The sequence below is a fragment of the Perognathus longimembris genome, chromosome 28 (genome assembly GCF_023159225.1).
Source record: "Perognathus longimembris pacificus isolate PPM17 chromosome 28, ASM2315922v1, whole genome shotgun sequence".
In the NCBI taxonomy this organism is placed as follows: domain Eukaryota; kingdom Metazoa; phylum Chordata; class Mammalia; order Rodentia; family Heteromyidae; genus Perognathus; species Perognathus longimembris.
In genome coordinates this window covers 81920556-81944031 of record NC_063188.1, presented here as the reverse complement: position 1 = coordinate 81944031, position 23476 = coordinate 81920556, and the positions used below count along the sequence as shown (strand labels likewise).

Here is a 23476-nt window from a genome sequence, read left to right as displayed (position 1 = left end):
GATCATGAGTGTCCACCTTTCTCCTACTGTGTTGATATACAATATGTTAAAGTAAACACATATTTCTTTGCACCTCTGTGACATTGTGAACCAAGTAGAAGACTAAAAGTCTTCATGGAATAAGATACCCACACATACTATGTGAGGGAAAAAGTGGAATAGAAACTTTGTGACACACTTTCTACAAATTTTATTACTACAAAATATGCCTAAAATATAGCCATGTCATAAATGTATATTTTATGCCTTTAAAAAATTCGTAAGATCATTATTTTGGTGAAGAAAATGAAACATTGCCAGCAAGCATTCAAGAAGCTTCCAACATATTTTGCAAACTGTTTCCCAGCCATATCATATGTTGTAGTTGGCTTAATTTATTGCTACAGTTATTACCTTGCTTTTTTAATCTCCCCCCCCCCCCCCCCCCCCCGTCCTGGGGCTTGAACTCAGGGCCCGAGGGCTGTCCCTGAGCTTCTTTGGCTCAAGGCTAGCACTCTACCAATTGAGCCACAGCGCCACTTATGGGGTTTTCTGTTTCTGTCATACTGAGGAATCAAACCCAGGGCTTAATGCATAGTAGGCAAGCATTTTACCAGTAAGCCACATTCCCAGCCCACTTTTTTTTTTCTTTCTTTTTTTTTTTTTCTTCTTTTTTTTGACGATGCTGGGGATCAAATCCAGGGCCTTGTGCATGCTAGGCTTGATCACTGAGCTCTTTCAAATCCTAACCTTTTTAATGCCTCCAACCTATAAACATTTGTTATCTTCTCTCCAAATGTGGGTACATTGATTGAGAGCAATAATAATACTATGACATCTTTGAATTACAATGATAATTTGCCCTATTTCTTTCTTGTGAGATCTTTGACCCTACCTGTACTTCACCTCAAAGTCTACACATGCATGCACACATACACACATATGTAAGAAACAGACAGATATCAATCTCTTCTTCAGGAAGAAAGTTAAGTACTCTCAAAACCAGCTATAAAGGTATCATGACAGACTTACTGTCCACCCCCTTTTAAAGATTCCTAATTTTATGATAAATGTGTGTGTGTGTGTGTGTGTGTGTGTGTGTGTGTGTGTATATATATATATGACTATACATTTTTTGAAGTCAACAATGCATAAATCCATCAGTATGAAGTTACTAAAGACATGAAGTATTTTGATTGGTTTTGTGATATGATAGTTTGAACTTATATAAATGACTTTTTACTTTGAAGGAATCTAAGATTTAAAATAGCCACCTTTAAGATCTGTAGGGCTAGTACTAGTTATAAAGCTATACAATGAATATATTAGTTTACACTTGGACTATGCTTTTAAATCTTATGGAGTAATTGAAATGATATCTGAGATGCTATTATAGCTGATATTATAACTTAAATTTTAAAGTAGACAATTTGTCACTACTTCAGTATTCAATTTTTAGTAGGTAACATGATCAAAACAGCAATGTAAGAATGTATTCTGTGAAAAGTGTATCTCACAATTTGGCCCACTAGTAATTAAAATCTTTTCATAAAGAAATACAATGTGAATTTGACCAAAGATAGGCATGTACAGTGGGGTTAAAAAAAATACACCCAGAAACCCACATGAATGTATACTTCTGATGTAGAAACAAAGAAGGTAGTACTGTAGAGCTGAGGAGTTAGGGTGATCTTTTCTACATATGTTCCATATACGTTTGGCTCTTAGTATGGAAAATAAAAAAACTACTTCATGCAATATGAAAGATAAAATTCAGCTGATTTGTAAACTTAAACATGAAAGACAAAATATGAAGTTTTAAAGAATAAAACATGCTAGAATGAATCTTTTCTCCTTTAAAAACTTCCTATATGGGCTGGGAATATGGCCTAGTGGTACAGTGCTTGCCTCTGTGCATGAAGCCCTGGGTTCTATTACCCAGCACCGCATACATAGAAAAAGCCAAAAATTATGCTGCGACTTAAGAGCTAGAGTGCTAACTTTGAGCAAAAAGAAAAAGAAGCCAGGGACAGTGAGTGCCCTGGGTCCCAAATCCCAGGACCGGCAAAAAAACAAAACAAAAACAACAACAAAAAACCTTCCTATATGCCCTAACCCCCTCGCCTGAAATTCCAGAAGTAGTCAAATTAGCTACTTAGAGATGCTTTTTTAAACGTAAACAGTCTCTGGTTAAATAATTTAAATTTAACTGATCTTTCTTTCCTCTTTATATGACATTAAATTATACATTTAATTACATAGGCCACAAAAGCTCTTTTGCAGTTGTTCTCAACACACATTCACATCACTTTTATGACATTTGACTTAAAACTGTATTATATAAAATACGTTTTATTGTACTAGCAAAAAAAATTCTTGCATGTGTTAAAAAGTTATGTCTGTTTTATTCTTTCAGGGCAATCAAAGCATTTCAGGAGGTGCTTTATGTTGATCCCAGCTTTTGTCGAGCCAAGGAAATTCATTTACGACTTGGGCTTATGTTCAAAGTGAACACAGATTATGAGTCTAGTTTAAAGGTAGGTTGTTGGTTTTTTCTTTTTTGAAATTGCAATGTTTTATTTCTTTTTTGTTATTAAATATTAGAACATTGAGATACTGTAATTTATCTTAAAAGAGAATTTGAAAATTGAGATGATGTGATTGCTTATCAGCTATGGCTGAACGATATAAAAGTTTGATTTTTAGGATACAAGGTAGTTATATGACACTGACACTTATGAGGTAACTGGTTACTTTTGTTCTATTTATTTATTTATTGATTGATTGATTGATTGAACATAAGTTTTTTTTACAAGGTGTTGTGCAAAAAGGGTGCAATTACATAGTAGGGCAGTGTGTACATTTCTTGTGATATCTTATGACCTGTTTTTCTATCCCTTGTCTAGGTCAGGTAGACATATATGCAATATACAATGTATCAAGAACATATACAGTATTCACAGACTTGGTCTCTACTATCTCTCCGTCTCCCTTTGTTAACAGTCATATATCAGGGAGATCATGCCCCTTTGTTTTCTGTGTTCTACGCTTGTCTCGCTCAACATTATTTGTTCGAGTTCTGACCATTTCCCTGCGAATAACAGTATTTCACTATTCCTAATCGCTATGTAGTATTCCATTGTGTATAAGTACCATATTTTTTGGATCCATTCGTCTGTGGAGGGGCATCTGGGTTGTTTCCATATTTTGGCTATTGTGAATTGTGCCGCGATAAACATGAAAGTACAAATGTCTTTTTGATATCTTGGGTTTTGCTGTTTAGGATAGATGCCTAGGAGTGGTATGGCTGGGTCATAGGGTAGGTCTATATTGAGCTTTTTGAGAAACCTCCATACTGTTCTCCAAAGTGGTTGTACTAATTTGCACTCCCACCAACAATGGAGAAGGGTTCCTCTTTCCCCGCATCCCCTCCAGCATTTGTTGTTGCCTGAGTTCAGAGTACAGGCCATTCTAACTGGGGTGAGGTGGTATCTCAGGGTTGTTTTTATTTGCATTTCCTTTACTACCAGGGATGTTGAGCATTTCCTCATGTGTTTCTTTGCCATTTTTATATCTTCTCTTGTGAAGTCTCTCTTTAGCTCTTTTGCCCATTTCCTAATAGGTTTATTGGGCTTGGAGGGGCTTAGTTTTTTGAGTTCTCTGTAGATGACCGATATCAGGCCTTTGTCTGTTGCTGTGCTGGTAAATATCCTTTCCCATATCGTTGGCTGTCTTTCTATTTTGGTGGCTATGTGCTTAGCTGTGCAGAAACTTTTTAATTTGTAGTAGTCCCATTTGTCGAGTCTTTCCCCTATTTGTTGTGCCCCTGGGACTCTATTCAGGAAGTTCCTTCCTGTGCCTATAAGTTCTAGCGTCTTTCATATTCTGTCTTTCAGTAGTTTCAAGGATTCAGGTCTGATGTTGAGGTCCTTGATCCATTTTGAGTTGATCTTGGTGCATGGTGATAGGCTTGGGTCTACTTTGAGTTTTCTGCATATGGCTGCCCAGTTCTCCCAGCACCAGTAGTTGAAGAGGCTATGTTTATTCCATTGTATGTCTTTAGCTCCTTTGTCGAATATCAGTTGGCTGTAAGAGTGCGGTTTTATTTCTGGGTCATCAATTCTAATCCATTGGTCTTCTGATCTGTTTTTATACCAATACCATGCTGATTTTGTTATGATGGCCTTGTAGTAGAGCTTGAAGTCTGGTATTGTGATACCTCCTGCACTATTTTTTTTTGCCTAGAATTGCTTTGGCTATTCTAGGTTTTTTGCTGTTCCATATGAATTTGTGGATTGGTTTCTCTATTTCAGTGAAGAATGTGGCTGGGATTTTGATAGGTATTGCATTGAATTTGTATAACAATTTGGGCAATATGGCCATTTTCACTATATTGATTCTGCTACCCATGAGCATGGGAGGTCTTTCCATCTCCTTGTGTCTTCTTTGATTTCCCTTATTAGATTTTTGTAGTTTTCATTGAATAGGTCCGTCACGTCCTTGGTTAAGTTGATCCCTAGGTACTTTATTCTTTTTTTTGGCTACTGTAAATGGAATTGTTTCCATAATTTCCTTTTCTGTTTGTCTATTGCTGGTGTACAGAAAAGCTGCTGACTTTTGTGGATTGATTTTGTATCCTGCTAATTTGCCAAATTGGTTTATTAGGTGTAGGAGTTTGGGGACTGAGTTTTTTGGGTCCTTCAGATATAAGATCATGTCGTCTGCTAATAGGGATAACTTGATTTCTTCCTTGCCGATGTGGATCCCTTTGATGTCCTCCTCTTGCCTTATTGCTATGGCTAGGGATTCCAGCACTATGTTGAACAGAAGTGGGGAGAGTGGGCATCCTTGTCTTGTTCCTGAATTTAGGGGGAATGATTTAAGTTTCTCTCCATTTAATATGATATTAGCAGTTGGTCTGTTGTATATGGCTTTTATTGTTTTGAGGAATGTTCCATCTATTCCTGTTCTCTCCAAAGCTTTTAATAAGTATGGATGTTGTATTTTGTCAAAGGCTTTTTGGGCATCGACTGAGATAACAATGTAATTCTTAATTTTAGGTCTGTTTATGTGGTGAATTATGTTGATTGATTTACTGATGTTGAACCATCCTTGTGACTGAGGGATGGAGCCTACTTGGTCATGATGTATGATTTTCTTGATCAGTTTCTAGATCCTGTTAGCTAATATTTTATTGAGGAGCTTTGCGTCTGTGTTCAGTAGTGATATTGGTCTGTAGTTCTCTTTTTTTGTTGGATCTTTGCCTGGTTTGGGATTGAGTATGATATTAGCTTCATAGAATGAGTTTGGGATTTCTCCCTCTGTTTCTATTTCGTGGAAGAGTTTGAGGAGTATTGGTATTAGGTCCACACTAAAGGTTTTGTAGAATTCGTTGGTGAATCCATCTGGGCCTGGGCTTTTCTTAGTAGGGAGGTTCTTGATTACCTCCTGTATCTCACTGTAAGTTATTGGTTTATTTAGTTGATTTATTTCTTCTTGGTTCAGTTTGGGCAGTTTGTACTTCTCTAAGAATTGATCCATTTCTGTAAAATTATTGTTTTTTGCTGAGTAGAGGTTTTGGAAATAGCTCCTTATGATTGTTTGAATATCGTGTGTACTTGTTGTAATTTTTCCGGTGGAGTCCCTGATTTTACGTATATGAGTCTCTTCTCTTCTTTTTTTTGTAAGTCTTGCAAGGGGTCTGTCAATTTTGTTTATTTTCTCAAAGAACCAGCTTTTAGTCTTATTTATTTGTTGAATGGTCTTTCTATTTTCAATCAGATTTATCTCTTCTTTAATCTTTGTGATCTCTCCCTTCCTAGTCATTTTAGATTCTGTCATTTCTTGTTTCTCCAGTTGTTTTAGTTTCATCGTGAGGGTATTCACCTGCTCTGCTTCCATTCTTTTAATGTGGGTGCTGAGTGCAATGATCTTGCCCCTCAGTACTGCCTTAGCTGTGTCCCATAGATTTCTTTGTGATGTGTTTTCTTTGTCATTGTGGCTTATGAATTCGTTGATTTCATCTTTAATTTGGTCTGTGGCCCAAGTGTTGGATAGCAGCGTGGGGTTTAGCCTCCAAGAGTGTGTATAGCCTCTGTGGTATCCTTTGTTGTTGAGGGTTACCTTTAATCCACTGTGATCAGATATAATACATGGGATGATGTCAATACTTTTGTATTTGCTGAGGTTCTTTGTGTGGGCTATGACGTGGTCTATTTTGGAATATGATCCATGGGCTGCTGAAAAGAAGGTATATTGGGTCTCTTGTAGGGTGGAAGGTTCTATATAGGTGTGTTAGATCCATTTGGGAAATGGTGTTATTTAGGTCCTCAGCTCCCTTACTAATCCTCTGGGTGTTGGATCTGTCTCTTGGAGAGAGAGGAGTATTAAAGTCACCCACTATGATTGTGTTTGCATCTATCTTGCTCTGTAATTCTGTGAGAATTTGCTTGACATATGTAGGGCCTCTTTTGTTCGGTGAGTATACATTTATCACCGTGATTTCTTGATTCTGGATTTTTCCTTGTATTAATATGTAGTGTCCTTCTTTGTCTTTTTGAGTTGATTTTAATGAGAAGTCCAGCTTGTCTGAGATCAGAATGGCTACACCTGCTGTTTTGGTGGGTGCATTTGCTTGGTAGATCTTGCTCCATCCTTTCATTCGAAGCCTGTTTTTGTCCCTTGCTGTAAGGCGGGTCTCTTGTAGACAGCAGATGTCAACTTTTTGTTTGCAAATCCATTCTGCCAGTCTGCTCCTCTTTATCGGGGAGTTTAAACCATTTATATTTAAAGAGATCAAGGATAAGGGTGTTTTTTTCTCCTTCCATTTTCATGTTGGGCTGGTTTTTCCTCTTTTTTTTTTTTTTTTCTTTTCTTATCTTTAGTGAGCTGGTCTTTCTGCTGGACTTTGGCTATTGAAGTTTCTTTCTGATTCTGTCTGTGTGTCTTTTACAATCTCTGTTGGGTGGGGTTCCCCTCTTAATATTCGCTGTATGGCTGGTTTTTTATTCACATACTCCTTTAGCTCCTCTTTGGTGTGGAAAGATCTGCTTTTCCCCTCGAATGTGAATTCCAGTTTCTCTGGATATTTGATCCGAGGTTGTAAATTGTTATTCTGAAGTACTTGGATGGTGTTCTTCCACTCACTTCGAGCTTGGTAAGTTTGTGTGGATACGTTGGATGTTATTTGAATCCTCTTTCCATTGAAGAAAGTTTCCTTCTTCGCTTTGGCTGAATTCAGAATTTGCTCTTTAATCTTGAGGTCTGCAGTCTTGAATATTATGTGCCTTGGGGTGGCTTTCCTGGGGTCTGGCCTGCCAGGTGTCCTATAGGCTTCGGTTACCTGGATGGGGTCCCCTGTGAGATTGGGGAAGTTTTCTGCAATAACTTTATTGAGAACATGATTAAGCCCTCTGCTCTGGTATTTGGCTCCTTCTTCTATTCCAATTATGCGCAGATTATATCTCTTGTCTTTGTCCATTAGTTCCTGGATTAGTCTTCCCTGAAGCTTCACCTTTTCTTGGAGTGTGGTCATTTTCTGGTTGTTGTCAGCTGCTTCATCGTCCAGGCGAGAGATTCTGGATTCCATATGGTCCACTCTTTGTGTTATGGTTTCAATTGCGGAGTTTATGGATGTCAGAGAGCTATTTATGGTTGTCATATCAGCTCTGATTGTGGAAATTTCTTCCTTTAAAGAGTTGTATTTTAAATCTATTTTTTCATGCATTTCAATTCTCAGGATGTGGAGATTTTCTTTAAAGGCGGCTTGCATTGTATCCATTTTTGCTTCCATTTCTTTAAAGGCTGTTTGCATTGTATCCATTTTTGCTTCCATTTCTTTCTTGGCTTCCTGGGTGTCCTTCCAGATTTCCGCTCTAAACTCCTGGAATTGTTTTCTGATTTCATTTCTGACGCTTTCGATCATTCCTGTTAACATGGCCTCATATGCTTTTTTAGTCTCCATCTCCTCTTCAGTCATGCTGCTTTTTGGAGCTGGTGAGTTGGCTTGCCCTTTGATGAACTGAGTTATGTTTCTTTGTGATTTGCGCATCTGGAGATCTGTGTAGGTCTTCCCTCCCTACTGTGTAGGCGTGTCTAAGGCAGCAGGTGCTGTCGCTGTGGCCCCGCCCACCAGTGCAGGGTACGCTTACCAGAGCGGGTGCTGTCGCCGGGGGCCCCCACCCTCCTGTGCGCTGTGTGTCCACTACAAACAGGCACTTTAGCGGGATATTCCTCCCAGAGCGAGCCCCGGGTTGTTGGGTTGTGCTTGCACCCTCTCGCAAGTCCATTGGTGGGGCAGTATGTGTGGGGCCCAGTGGGATCGACTGTCCGGTTGTGGCTTGGCACCCTCAGACCTCGCCTCCGCTGCGAGGGGGGGATGTGATCAGGCTCAGGTGACCCTGCTGGGCTGGTATTGCCCACCAGCGCATGTGATTTTAGTTGTAAGAGTCTGTGAGGTCCAGATGCCTCTGGTCCCTGGCCCCTGTTGGGAAGGGGGTGGGGCCGGTTCTGCCAGTTCAGGAACCTGTGGGGCCTTGGGGCTGCTCCGCCCTTCCCCTGCTAAACTGACTTCCCAGAGCCTGATGGGAGCTCCCCACCTGATTTGGGGGTTCTTTGTTCCCTGGGGGGTGGGGAGGGGGAGGGAGGGAGATGTAGCTTCTTTGTCGGGCTTGGGTCTCTGATAGCTGGTCTCCCGTTGGGGGAGGGGATAATGGGGGACTCACAGTTGCTGCTTTGTGTGTGTGTCCCACGCACCCGTTGGCCCTTCAGGGGTTGGTGAAGTGTCCTGGTGGCTTCCCCGGTTGTCTCTTTCTGCCGCGCTGGGTTCCCTTGTCCGAACCCGGTGTGGACCCGAACTTCTCGTCGCTGCCGGTTTGTGTCTTGGTCCGCATCCTGCCTTGTGTCCGTGGGGTCTCCCGCTATCTGAGTTCTGCGCTCCTGGCAGCCTGTCTGCCGATCACCGAGTTCCCCTTTCCCAGCCTTGCCCTGTTTGGGCCAGGGTCGGCTGGTGGGGGGAGGGTGCCCTGGAGATTCTCCTGCTCCGTGTAGGTTTTCGGTTCTTCTTTTTTGCTCCTTTTTGTTTTCCTGCGTTTCTCCACTGCTTCTGGCTGCTGGTTTTGCTGGGTTCTTGATGGGGTGTTGGGTGTTGGAATTCCCAGCTTGCTATTCAGTTAGAGCGAGTCGGGGTGCCTCCCTATTCTGTCGGCGCCATCTTTCTCTCACTTTTGTTCTATTTTTGACTATAGTCTGTCATAAGGAAACGGTAAAGATTTTGATCTCTTGATATCTAAATCATTCCCCTATAAAGAATTTGCCATTGTAGAGATCACAAGTAGCTACTTAATGATGCTTAGCTGTGAGCCAGTTATTGATGATTTCCTGGTGTGGATCTCACCAGAAATCTGTTCATCTCTATCATCAGAGTATAAGACATACTATAGAGATACTATAGAAAAGAATATTCTTAAGGCATATGAGGCTGTTTTTAAGTATAAACTTTTTTTAAAGTATAAATGTTTTGGGGGAAAAGAAAGTAAGTGGTTGATTAAATATCTTCCTACTTATAAAAATTACATATTTCTCCTGGTTTTCATTTTGTTTCTTATGATGCTTTCGACATTACTTTTAGTGGACTATATACAATAGTGGTCAGAATCAGAAGGAATGGAGAAACCTTAAGCTTTCATTTTCCTGACTAGTATTTACTGTTATGTGGATAGATGTGAAATCTTTGATGCATTTTAATTTATTTTATTGTTATTATAAAGGTGATGTGCAAAGGGGTTACAGTTACATACCTCTCCCAGTTTTTCCTTCCCATCCCCACCCATAAGTTGTATAGTTTATTTTCAACATAGTGTCCAGTGAGTACCATTGCAGCATTTGTTCATCCTTCATCTCTGATGACTTTGTATAAATCACTTTTAACTGTTTCCTAGCATGACACCCTTTTCCATCTATAGTCTCAGAAAAACTCCAACTCTGGCTGGTTAAAACTATTCATATTCATATTCACATATGAATATACGTAAAGTCCAGCCTTCAGAATTGGTTGCTTAAGCTGATCCAAAATTGGTTGTTTTTTATATAAGATGGTTTCAAGTGCCATCACTGTGAAATGTTTACTTTTTCATGTTTCATGGAAAAAGATTAGTGTATGTGCTTAGTGAAATTCTGGCCCATAATAATACTCAATATGCAATCTTCATCATTTCCTGGAAGGAAAAGATCCTGGCTTCCTATTAATTTCAAAAATAGGAAGGACACCGCCATTCCTAATTGATTTTGGTGGTGGTGGTGGTATAGATGGTTGTCAGCACTGGAGCTTGAACTTTGGGCCTGGGTGAGTCCTGTCCGTTAGCATTTTCCTTCAAAGCTGGTATTCTGCCACTTGAGCCAGAGCTCCACTTCTGGCTTTTTGGTAGTTAGAGTCACTTGGCTTTGTCTGCCCGGGTTGGCATTGATCCTCAGATCTTAGCCTCCTGAGTAGCTTCAGCCACGAGCACTTGGTATCCTAATTGACTCTTTATTAAAGGAGATAGACCAAGTTATGTTCCATGGTTTTGTTTTGTTTTATTATGTGATGGAATCTTGTTATGTAACTCAGGATGATTTCCAGCTTTCAGTATGCCTGCCTTCACCTTGCCAGTGCAGCTATAAACCACTACACCCAGCTTTCTTTTCAATCATGTGATGTTATATGCTGTTATTTCTCCATTATATTGGCAAATATCAGTATAGTTTTTAGAGGCTTTAAAAAATTGTTTCCCATTTACTCCAGGTTCTGCTTGCCTCATAAAGGCTTAATTATTACCCTATGTTTGTGGATCTAAAGCCTTTAGAACCAGACATTTTTCAGGTAAGATTTGAGCAGAATCCCCTCCCTCTTATGTGTCTCTAATTTTAAGAAGGCTTTTTCTTTTCTCAGGTCAGTAGTTCCCTGGGGTTTCAAAGTGGCCTACATATTTTACCTTTTGTTGAAAGATCTGTAACTTTTTTGGAGAGATGCAGGAAATTAAGAAAAAACTATTCACATACAGGACCATAATTTTCTTCTTAAAATGTTCTTAGTTGTTAAACTTACTTAGTTTAGAATCTGCCATAGGACAATGAGCAGTAGAGAACAAAAATTTTCATTAGTCTTTTTGGTTTTTACAGCATCAGATTTAATGTTACCCTTTTGCAACAATAGAGCCAAAATTATAATAGTTGCAAAATAAGTACTTGCTAGTAGTACATTCCACGAATTTGATTATAAATGCCTTAGAGAAGGATTCAAACAGTAGAGGACAAAATCCTAGAATCGCCTACAAATGGTTTAACCATTTATGGGACAGTCTTGTTATTTCCATTGCATATAGTATTTTAGGATAATAATTGTGATTGGCAGCATTATCCCAGCACCATCAAGGTCTCCTTGTATTTTGGAACACATATACTAAACCTGCAAAAAGAGGGCTCGTAAAAATGTTTTCCTAAGGTTGGCATTTTAGAAAGCCTATGTACTTAGGGAACACAAATGCACTTAATATGCACAAGAGCCAACAACAATTAGCATCATAGCCACACAGATGACCCAGTACATATTAGTATAACTTTTACTTTTGGACTGCATTTAAAATCTCTGGCTAAGTACAATAGGTGTGCATCACTAACAGACATCAAAGATTTATATTTCTTGTAAGTTAAGGAGACAGTATCAGTAACCCCAAATAGAATTGTTTTCTATGCAGTAACATCCATTTATATATATATACACACACATATACACATATATATGTATATAAAAGCACTTGCTGGATATGTTGCATGTATTAAACTTAGATATTTCTAATGCTATAAAGTTTTGCAGAATATTTAAAGCTTAAGCATATCCTTTACATTATAAATAGAGTGTTAAAGTGCGCAATGTAAGTTGATGCTTAGATAGACTGATACAATTAGGTCAGTTTCTAAACTGACAAAAGGATCAGAATATACAAAGAACTTTTTTTTTCCCCCAGTAGTGGAGTTGGAACTCAGTTGTTGTTGTTGTTGTTGTTTTCCCTCAGAGCCTGAGCTCTGTCCCTGGCTTCTTTTTGGTCAAGGCTAGCACTCTACCACTTGAACCACAGTGCCACTTCTGGCTTTTTTTTTTCCTTCGTGTTTAATATAGTACTGAGAAATTGAACACTGGGCTTCATGCATACTAGACAAGCACTCTATCACTAAGCAACACCAGGAACTCAGAATTTTATGGCTACTACTGAGCTGTACCAGCAACCATTTTGATAAAATAACATCTTTCCTTCAGCGTTTGGCATATATTATTATGAATGGAACATTTCAAAGATAGCATTGTTATAGACATGGGAAATTAGATTTTTGTTTTCCATCATTACATTGTATTTACACTTTAGAAAATCTTAGGTGCTTTTTTATTAGCTTACAATAGCTAAACAAGGAAATCTTAAGCACTTTTAATCTATAGCCAACTTAATTATACATATGAACATTTTATAAGCTCCATTTTTAATATACTGAAGACCTTTTATACATTCTGCTAGTCTCGTGAATCTTCTGAGTTATTAATACTAATCCTTTTTCCATTTTGGAGCAGTCCTTTAGGACAAAGGTAACTACAAAAATATTTTTTTCTCTTCCCTTTTTTTTCTTTCTAAAAACATGTCTTCCTATATCTTTCCTACTTGCTGATCTTTTTGTATATCTTCTTTCCAATTCATATTTTGAAGTAACTTTCATAAAAGCTTTGAACTTAGACAAAATTATTTTCCCCCCAAAAAAGTCCTTAGTGAAGAACCAGGAAGAAAAAAAATCAAATTATCTTCCTACACAGCAATTTATAAAAAGACATTTGTTCTTTAGTATTCAAAGTATCTCTGTCCAATAAAGGAGTTGTATATTCTGGTCAAACAAGAAATCTTTGAGAGAAAAATTGTATAACTTCTAAGTTAGGAGAGCATTGAGTCATTTGATCTTTGGTTTTGTTAACACTGATTACCATGCAACTCTGTTCACAAAGAGACCCAGGGAACTGAATTAAGGCAGAAAATTTGGTCCTGTTATCTATTATAATTAATCTTTTAGTGATCTTAAGAGATATGTATGGGTCCTCACAGAATATTGGGAGTTGGCCAGTTGGGAGGGCTGGAACAGTAGGAACTCTCCAGCAACTTGAATTTTGAAGGACTGTCATTTTGGAAGTAGGCATGTCTTCACTACCTCCCTGGAGAGAAGGACCAATGTTTTTACTCATGTCAGAAGAGGCATGCCCCTGGATTTTGTGACTCCTTAAAGCATTTAGCTTTTCAATGCCCTGCGCCTCTACAGTGATAACTTTTCCCTTTCCAATTACCAAAATCCACCTGCTACTTATAGTTTTTCTGGGCTATTGGCTTTCTTTTGGAGGAAAATTTCCATACATAATCATACCCAATATTTGCCCTTGCCTTCCAGCAAATAATTGGGCCTGTCCTTCTGTTTGTAATTGACCTTTGTAATCTCGTCCCCCCCCCCTCGTCCCCCCCCCCTTCCATTAAATCCTGGTTCTTGAAACCTCAAAGACCAAAATTACTCATCTCTTAAGTGGAGCCCTAGTACCCATCTTCTATAGCTTATGACCCATGTCTGATGCTGACTGAAAAACCATACCCCCAAGAAGTGTTTATCAGTCAATTGAATTTGAACCCTTAGTTTTCTCAAGGCTTCTGTTAATCTTACTAGAGACAGTTTTTATCTTTTGTCTTAAGTGATTATTCTTTATCATAACTAACATCTTTTTGCATTGATAGCTTTATTTCTTCAATTATCACAACTTGTTTAGTTTCACCTCTCACACAAACAACATCAGCATAAACTCAATCTGTTCTCCAAATGCTGTGCTTCTTTTCAGGAGTGCAGCAGACTGAGAATAGAACATGGAAGTCCTTCCAGGTTCGCTTGGAAGTGGTAGTTATATTCTAAATCTATAATTTCCCAGGGTCCTCAAAAAAGCATCTGAGGTATTTTTTTTTAAAAAAAAAAACAATGAAGCAGACAGGAAAAGCTGTGCATAGAGGATTTCAGACTATTTTCCCTGCCTTTTGCAAAATAAATTTAGGTAGAGAATTGTATTAAAATCAAAGTTCCCATTCACAGGCCAAGATCTCCTATTATCTAATTTGTATTGAGGCCATATTGTATTATAATCAATTAACATCTCATCCTCTAATCCCTCAAGCCCCAGTTTTAAAAACTAAATCCTAATGGAGAATCACAAGGAATACTAGCCACTGTTCCCATTTCATCTTCATTTTCTATGCCTAGAGAGATAGAAGGAAGAAAATGAAAGGAACGCCGAAGTACCTGCCTCTCTGGGAGATTGAGGAATTCCCCCAGCCCCCACCCTACCTAGTTGTCCTTTAAAAAATTTTTTTGGGGGGGAGGTGCCAGTCCTGGGCCTTGGACTCAGGGCCTGAGCACTGTCCCTGGCTTCTTTTTGCTCAAGGCTAGCACTCTACCACTTGAGCCACAGCTCCACTTCTGGCAGCTTTCTATATATGTGGGGCTGAGGAATCGAACCCAGGGCTTCATGTATATGAGGCAAACACTCTTGCCACTAGGCCATATTCCCAGCTCCCCCCCCCCCTTTTGGCCAGTCCTGGGCCTTGAACTCAGGACCTGAGCACTGTTCCTGGCTTCCTTTTGCTCAAGGCTAGCATTCTGCCACTTAAGCCACAGCGCCGCTTCTGGCCATTTTCTATATATGTGGTGCTAAGGAATCAAACCAAGGGCTTCATGTATACGAGGCAAGCACTCTTGCCACTAGGCCATATTCCTAACCCCTTAAAATACTCTTTAAGGACAGGCGTACCCTTACACTTAAATGGAGTAGGATTGATAAGCCTGTAGTGTTTTTTTGTAGAAGTCCCCTCCTCTAATCATTGCATTTTCCCAGTTTCTGAACTACCTTGTCAGCTAGAGTCTTGCTGTCTAGGCACATTTAAAGTAAGAACTGGTGGGAACAGGATCTCAGTTTTTAGCAAATGCTAAATTCACTATAGTCAGGCAGGAGGAGAGGCAGTGGTGATAAAAAAAGGATTGTATCTGTGCTGAAGTTGGTAGGTATCTGTTTATCTTAGGAAGCACTGAAAAAAAAATGAATTATTTTCACAAGAGTTTACAGGAGTAGGGGCAGAACCCAAAGAAAGGGCTACCTCTTTTTTTTTTAATTTTGCTTTTTCAACATTTTTATTTTTGATTAATCAATACAGTAAATGACAAGTAGGAAGGCATTGTTCCACAACTTAGAGGTTTGCTCACAAGCACTGATAAAAACAAGATCAGGTTCCAGTTCTTTCCAGGGTGAATTCACTCCAGATTCCTGATTGGGGGTGGGTGGGTGGGGAGTGCACAGGACACATGTACCCCCAAAGCACTCAGAAACCCTTGGGCTCCAGAGCTGTGGTTGAACTGAAAAGCTCAGTTCTAGATACCCTCTTTTGACCACCCACCCTGAATTTGCAGTTTGTTTACCCTGGAGAATGCACTTCTCTCCTAGAATTCAATTCTGGTCCTGAGAAGAGATTCCAAGAGAGAGATGCCTGACTACACAGGCAGATAAGAAAGGCCAAGAAGTTCTTCTTTTGTGACTGCCCAAGAACCATCAGACTCCAGGCTATAGAATATGTACTTCTTTGTTTCAGGACAAAAATCACCACCACCTTCTGGGTTATTCTCATTTTTCTCAATGCCGGTGCGAACCCAGCCAGAACCTCTGCAAATCTCTCAGGGTCGACATCCTCTGGGTTGCTATCATCTGCCTCACCATCCTCTGGGTCTTCGTAGCTCTCCAGGGGGGCAGGATAGATTCCCTCATCTCATATGGACCATCCTGACCTTGTGGCTCAGGAGCCTCTGCAGGGCGGCCATGGAGATATGTTGCCATAGAAACTGAAGAAGCGGAGCTGGTAGCACTGGCTCAGTGCAGATAGGGTGCATAGAGCTTGGCATCAGTCATGACACAGAAGTCCAGGACCAGGGTCTCCAGAGTGCCAGCCATGAGCTCCAGCAGGATGCTGGAGGATCTTCATGGACGATCACCTCAGAAGCAGGTGCTTGAGCTCAAGCCTGATGTGAGGAATCTGGGACAGAAACCAAAGGTCCACTTCATCTAGGAAACAAAAATGCCAAGACAAGGACTTCAATGGCACCAGGCTCCCGATGAGGGCAGGCAGCTTTCTAGGGCTGAGAATAATAAGGGTTACCCTCTTGCGTTCTAGCTGATGCCATAGCATGGACTACCAAGGTCCCAGTTTGACTCCCTTTCCCTTTTCCTTTCCTCCCATTTCACCTCTCCCCCCTCCTCCTCTCCCTCTTTCCCCTCCTTCTCTCCCTCAGCTATTAATATAAGTTTATTTATTTTCATTATTAGCATCAATTAGTTGTACAGAACTGTTTCATGTCAACATATCCATTTATGAATAACAAAGCATTTTTATCAGTCTCCTCTCTATCCTTCAGCACTATCTTCACTCTCATCTCCCTTCCCAACCAGTCTCATGGAGTTTCTTCTCCCTCTCCCTCTCCCTCTCCCTCTCCCTCTCCCTCCCTCTCCCTCTCCCTCTCCTCTCCCTCTCCCTCTCCCTCTCCCTCTCCCTCTCCCTCTCCCTCTCCCTCTCCCTCTCCCTCTCCCTCTCCCTCTCCCTCTCTCCCTCTCCCTCTCCCTCTCCCCTCTCCCTCTCCCCTCCCTCTCCCTCTCCCTCTCCCTCTCCTTCCCCTGTTTTTCTCTGCTTCAGAAAATACTCTGCTATTTGAGTTTAGTTTAACTCCATACAATTACTTCAAGGTTTTACTTCATAACCTTTATTAGTAATAATAATTATTACTTATATTTCTTATATATTTAAAGCAGTGTTCTCTAAAACTGCTCAAATTTTGACACAGTTTCTTATAGTGTTCCTAATTTTCACATCCTTGGTAGACTGTTAATTACTTCTTTGTGAGGACTGATGAATGAAAATAAGATATAATTACACTTTTGTGCTGACAGCCATATTCCTTAGTCACTTAATGGCAATACATCTGTTAAATTTAATGGAGACTATGTAGAAATTCTCTCTAATGTTTACATACTAAAGTATTTCTAGAATGTGTCAGCTTTAAATCTTTTTGACTTTCAAAGAGAATGATTTTTGTTTGTATGCTTTTTAATAGGAACGTTTGGATTTTTGCCAATATAAGTTTTTCTATACATCCATATTGGAAGTTGACAAGTGCTAATTGAAGGAGTTAATATGAAAAATAGGAAGAGAATAGCAAAGTTGGGTTGAACTCAAATGAAAGACTTTTGTTTTAGCGTGGCATTTTATAGGGTTATTTGTGTTTTCACGAATGTTATAAAATGTCTTCTATAAGTAAAATGATAAAATTCCTAATTATAGTGTAGGTTGTAAAAACAATCTATAAAGGAAAGAGTATGATCTTACAAATGGACACTGTCTGAATGTCTCCTTTCATCAGTTTATTGTGAAGTATTTTATTTCCAGGTGTCTAGTTTGATCTCTTACTCCTAAAACTCAGCATACTTTTTTGGTGACGGAGTCGGATGACCCTACCTTGATTTGAACTCAGGGCCTTATGTTTGCTAGGATGTTATGATACTTGTGAGCCATGCTTCCAGCCCAACGCTTGGGAATATGGTCATTTAAAAAATAAATGCCAGTATGATGCAGAAATATAAGTGAAGGTATGGTGATACAGTACCTCCTTTTAGAAATTATCTTTGATATCTGTGAATTCCCTCCTGTCTTTTATTATTTTTATTTATTCTAGAACACACAGATCATTTGTTTCATGTAATCAAGAAGTAGCTAAGAATTTGAATACTACATATTTTATGATTGCCATAGATTTCTAAAGTATTTCTACTGTTTCTTTATTGGCCCTTTAGCCTTTTTTTGGGTTAGGTGAACTGTCTGAAAATATTAAAAATTGGCATTTTCCATTCTTGCACTGTTTTTTTCATGTTGCTTACTTCTTCTTCTTCTTTTTTTTTTTTTTTTTTTGGCCAGTCCTGGGCCTTGGACTCAGGGCCTGAGCACTGTCCCTGGCTTCTTTTTGCTCAAGCTAGCACTCTGCCACTTGAGCCACAGCGCCACTTCTGGCCATTTTCTGTATATGTGGTGCTGGGGAATCGAACCCAGGGCCTCATGTATACGAAGCAAGCTCTCTTGCCACTAGGCCATATCCCCAGCCCCCATGTTGCTTACTTCTAATTGGCATTATGGAAGTTCTAGCAAATTTTAAGTTCTAGACTCAGTGATTGAGAGTAGACTCTTATGTGACTCTTTTTGAAAAGGAGATTGTTTTTATCTGCTTGTCCCCAAACAGAATTTTCAGAATTTTGTGGGAACTTTACAACTGTAAGACTTAGTGTTTCTTCTAAGATTTGGCCTAAAGTGTGGTGTCAAGAAGGCAAAGAAATTCTTTAGGAATGATTATAGAATATTAACATACCAGGGCAGTAGCTGCATTTGCAGTTTTGCAGGAGTTGATTGAGATACAGAGACAATGCAAGAGAGAGCGGCATTTTTATTTTTTCGTACTTTTTATTTGTACTTGAGTATCTTTTACTATTGAAAGTAACATCACTACTACATAATGAATCTCACCAGGCAACTCTTACTACCCATTCATTTTATATAGACTTAGCAGATACTAAAAAAATGTTAGCACATCAGCCCAGGTAGTCAACCTCATTCCTTCAATCAGGCAAGAGAAAAATTCAGGCAATATTAGAACACAGTGGAAGTCATAGGGAAGTTTATTAGGAAAGATGCATGACAGAGAAAGGAGATTATGCAGCATGATCTTAAGACATGAACATTAGTTTAAATAGGAAGAATTAAGAGTGAAGGTGAAAGGTATGTGTAGTGTCTTCATTACAGGTCTGGCCTAGATTGTCATTATCTCCATTCTGGTTCTCTGGGGTTCCATAGAAGTTGGTTGTTACTGTTGTCACCACTTTAGGGGAGCAGTCTGGTTCCCATGAGATCATTGCTCTGGGCTCAGGGTGCAACCTGATCATTATGGGTAATTATCCTCACTTGCAGGCAGGCAATGTGTCATGTAAGGCTCTGTTACTCCTTAAGTATAGTTTTAGTTCTTTGGACATAACAATATTACCAATCAGTCCTGTTTTTTTCTAGAACCCAAGGTGATTGAAGAGTGACTGTGGAGAGAAAGACTTAGAACAGTGACAAACACAAAATGGAGTCAGAGATGCCAGGCTTTTCTCCTTTCAGTTACTTCATCGGCAGAACAGTTGAATTATTTGTTACAAATATACTTATAGTAGACTGGAAGTGGTTTATCTCTAGGGTAAGAACTGGCCTTTGGGGTTTGAGTACTTAATGGTCATGTGAGAAATTCCTATCCCTAGGCCCAGTCTGCTGGGATGAGTCCAGAAGTTTAATTACAGTATTTTTTTCTGAGACCTTGTGATCTCATCTTCTGTTTTATGTTCCTTTTGCATTTCCCCCATGGTCCCCATGCTAGCTGTACCTATCATTAAGGAAAGAAAAAAATATTACTACTTACACAGTGTATTTCTTTTTCAGTATAACCAAAAGCTCTTCATATGTAAAATTCAATCATCATAGTAATCAATGCATTTTGTGCATATGGTGGTATTGGGGCTTGAACTCAGGGTCTCAATAGTTCTTACTTGGCTTTCTCTCTCTCTCTCTCTCTCTCTCTCTATATTATATATATATGACATATATATATATGACATATATATATATATATATATGACATATATATATGACTCTCATGGACTCAGCCCTGGCTGATGTTGAACCAGTGATCCTCAGATCTGGGCCACTTAAATAGCTAGAACTACAGGCATTTGCTACCAGTGTTCAGCATTTTATTATTTTTATTATTTTGGCAAAGAGGCTGGATTATGATTGAGGAAAGTGCAAACCACTTCATGTTCTATGATTTAAATATTCCCTTCCCAGACATTGGCAGTAGAACTTTGTTTCACTGGAGTATAACATGTTCCTTTGACAGATTGTGTTGTTAGTTATATTGTTTTCTGTCCTTTTTAAAAAATATTATTTATGGAGAAAACCTCTTCCTCTGTTCTTACTTGTATTTAACCTTGTAACCTAGATACTATTCTCGAGATGATAATCAAATTGGTTTATGTAGTTGTTGAATAACGCTTTCTTTACCTGTCCATATTTTTTTCCATTTGACATTTTCTTTTGTTGTGATTCTGTTATATGCCTTCAATATGTAAACTAGTATAAATATAAATTGCATATTGGAAATGCATGTTTGAAAAGGACATGGCAGCTCATACATGTGCAGTAACCATGCTCTGAGAACTTGGGGGTAATTCTGCATTCTCAATATCATAATTTTCTGTCTTGTTTCAAGTGTAATTTCTAATTAAAAATCAACTCTAGGTGTTTACCCCACAAGAATTAAATCTATAGTTATATTTGGTGTTAAGTTTAGTAGTCAATGTAGCTAATGTTACGTTTTACAAAGTTATTTGCCAGTATAGCATACTACAGTGCAAATGGTTATCCTATCTCCTTTATCTTGTTTACCTGTAGTAGTTGTTTGTGTATCAATCACTAGATGGAAACAAATTGAAGATTAACTTGGCTTGCTTTGACGGTTTGTGTACACAAATTGGACACACACCAGGACTAGCTTTTTAAATTTCCTAGTCAGTATATGTATCTATACTTCTATAAAATGTGATAGCAAAGAATTTGGAGACTAATAAGTTGGATACAATTACAAAAGCAAAAAAGGTCGCATAAGAGCAATAGGAAATATGGATGGGGGATAATGCATATTAGAGATTTTAAGATTTATTAACTGACTCAATGAAAAGAATTCCCTCCATTTATTGCATAGAGATGACTGTACTTAAAAAAGAAATAAAGGTTTTGGATTTGGAGATGAAAAGGATCTGAGTATAGATGAATCATTTAAAAGTAAGCTGAGTTGAAGTTAACTGAGGTTTAATCAGATGATTATGTACACAAGTGTAATTCCTGAGTCAAAAAGAAGGGCAAGGAATCATTTAACATCTCCTGATTAGAACACTTTTTGTCTTCCCTCCTTGTGAAAGAAATTTTTGGAAGAGACTAGACTGATATGAGAGTCTCTTTAATAAGTGAAATGTTGCCAGGATCTGTTATATGTTATGAAGTCATTGGTGTGCAGTAGAATCTCTCCTAGAAGCAGCTGTCAAGAATCAGAGGAACTAAGTTTGCGGGCTTTGAAAACATTAGTCACATCAATTTAGCCGGAAATGTTCCTCACAAGCTCTCCTAGAATTTACCAGTTGCAGTTTGATATCAAACGTTCAGAGACTAAATCCTTATGTACTAAGACAACCTTGTTAATCCACTTATCTCAGTAGGCCCTTAATTTAAGGAATCCAGTTCGTTTATTGTATATCATACTTTTAGAAATGCTGTATTCTGTAACAATAAAAAAGAAAACGTAGCCAGGTGCTGGTGGCTCCTGCCTGGAATCTTGCTACTCAGGAGGCTGCGATCTGAGGATTGTAGCTCGAAGCCAGTCCAGGTAGGAAAGTCTGTGAGACTCTTACCTCCAGTAAACTACTCAGAAAAAGCTGGAAGTGATGCTGTGGCTAAAGTGGTAGAGCACTGGCCTTGAGCAAAAGAAGAAGCTCAGGGACAGTGCTCTGGACTGGGGGGGGTGGGTGGGCAGGTACCTGTAATAACTTTCTTATTTAATCGATCCAGAAAGTTCATCCTGCCACCAACTCATTTGTTTGTCCATCGATCCACTAATTATTTGGTGGTGCTGGGGCTTGAACTCAGAGCCTGGCTTCTATCTCTGAGCCATTTTTGCTCAAGGCTGGCTCTCTACCACTTTGAACCACAACTCCACCTCTGGTCTCCTTTCCTTCCCTTTCCCCTTTCCCCCTTTCCCCTTTCCCCCTTTCCCCTTTCCCCCTCCCCCCCTTCCCTTCCCTTTCCTTCTTTCCTTTTCCTCTTCCTCTTTGCCTTGCCCTGCCCCTTCCCCCTTTCCCTTCCCCTGCCCCTTCCCCCTTCCTTCTTTGAGGTAAGGGTCTCATAAACTTTTCCTGCCCAAATCAGCTCTGATCCTCTGATTTCAGTCTCCTGAGTAGCTAGAATTGCAGGCATGCACCACCCACACCTTTTGTGATTGATAGTTTTATGCTCCATGAAAATTCTCATAGTGATTTTGTTTTCGGCTTTCCAAAAAGTTCAAGTCTCATTTTGAGTTGTTCTAATATTAATGCCATTGGAATTCTACTTTGTATTCAGCAATGAAGTTTTCTATTTAAACTTTTGTAGCATTTCCTACTTAATAATTGCAGACTTAAATCCTCAAGTTGTTTCATGTAAATAAAGTCATTGGGTAAACTTGCCAAAAATTATATTCAAATTCTCTTTTAACTGTTTGTAGAAAGTGGGGCTGGGAATATGGCCTAGTGGTAAAGTGCTCACCTCGTATACATGATTCCTCAGCACCACATATATAGATATAGATAAAAGCCAGAAGTGGTGCTGTGGCTCAGTGGTAGAGTGCTAGCCTTGAGCAAAAAGAAGCCAGGGACAGTGCTCAGGCCCTGAGTCCATGCCCCAGGACTGGCAACAAAAACAAAACAAATAAACAAAATAAACTGTTTGTAGAAAGTAGCCCAGCCCAGTAACATACTGTTTGTCAGTAGTAAATATTTAAAATGATTCCAGTTGGTTGGCTAGTACATTTTGTTTGCATAGCATAGTTTCTGTATTGTTTGAGATCTTAGATACCTGAAAAAATTTCAGACCCTTGTATATGAACTAAATTCAATGTAGTAACTTTCTTACTCTTCTCTTTTTTGCAGCATTTTCAGTTGGCTTTGGTTGACTGTAATCCCTGCACTTTGACCAGTGCTGAAAGTAAGTGCCAAGTACCATAGTTTTATATATGTATTCAGATCATTTTGTTACAAATAATAACAACCAAAAAATAATCTGATAAATGTTGTGCAGGTTTTCCTTCTAAATCGTTGCTGTAATTGTATTGGTTGTCGTGGCTACTTGTTCACCAGAGATTGTGAACAGCCTGTGTCTAAAATAGATGGGACAGTGAAGTTGCTGTTGAATTAATATTATCTATACTACTGAGCAGATCGATGGCATGTGTGTGTGTGTGTGAGTGTGCAAGTGTGCATGCATGTGTGTATACATGTATTACTTGGAGGGAATATAAACAGTTTGCCTGTCTTTTAGGAAATGAATATACAAAAATGCTTATGCTGCATATGTCTCACTGATTTTACTGTATGTTGTTAAAAATTCTGGAATTTTTGAAGAAATTTTGAGTGCCCCTCGTCCCTGTTATATTGGTGCTGGTATTGGAGTTTGAACTGGGCTTCATGTTCTTACGTGGCCTTTTCCATTCTAGGATGGAATTCTACTACTTGAGCAACACCTCTTCCAACTTT

At 39.1% G+C, this 23476-nt stretch overlaps 1 protein-coding gene across 10 annotated transcripts in view; it reads left to right on the top strand.

The window, feature by feature from the left end:
• Positions 1 to 23476, top strand: part of Kdm6a (lysine demethylase 6A) — a 171835-nt gene that overhangs the window by 74312 nt on the left and 74047 nt on the right. For all 10 annotated transcript variants that reach the window (XM_048336734.1, XM_048336731.1, XM_048336735.1 and 7 more), the window contains exons 6-7: positions 2396 to 2516; positions 22874 to 22928. In XM_048336734.1, coding sequence (XP_048192691.1) covers positions 2396 to 2516; positions 22874 to 22928 — 176 coding nt within the window. The remainder of the gene's footprint in view (positions 1 to 2395; positions 2517 to 22873; positions 22929 to 23476) is intronic.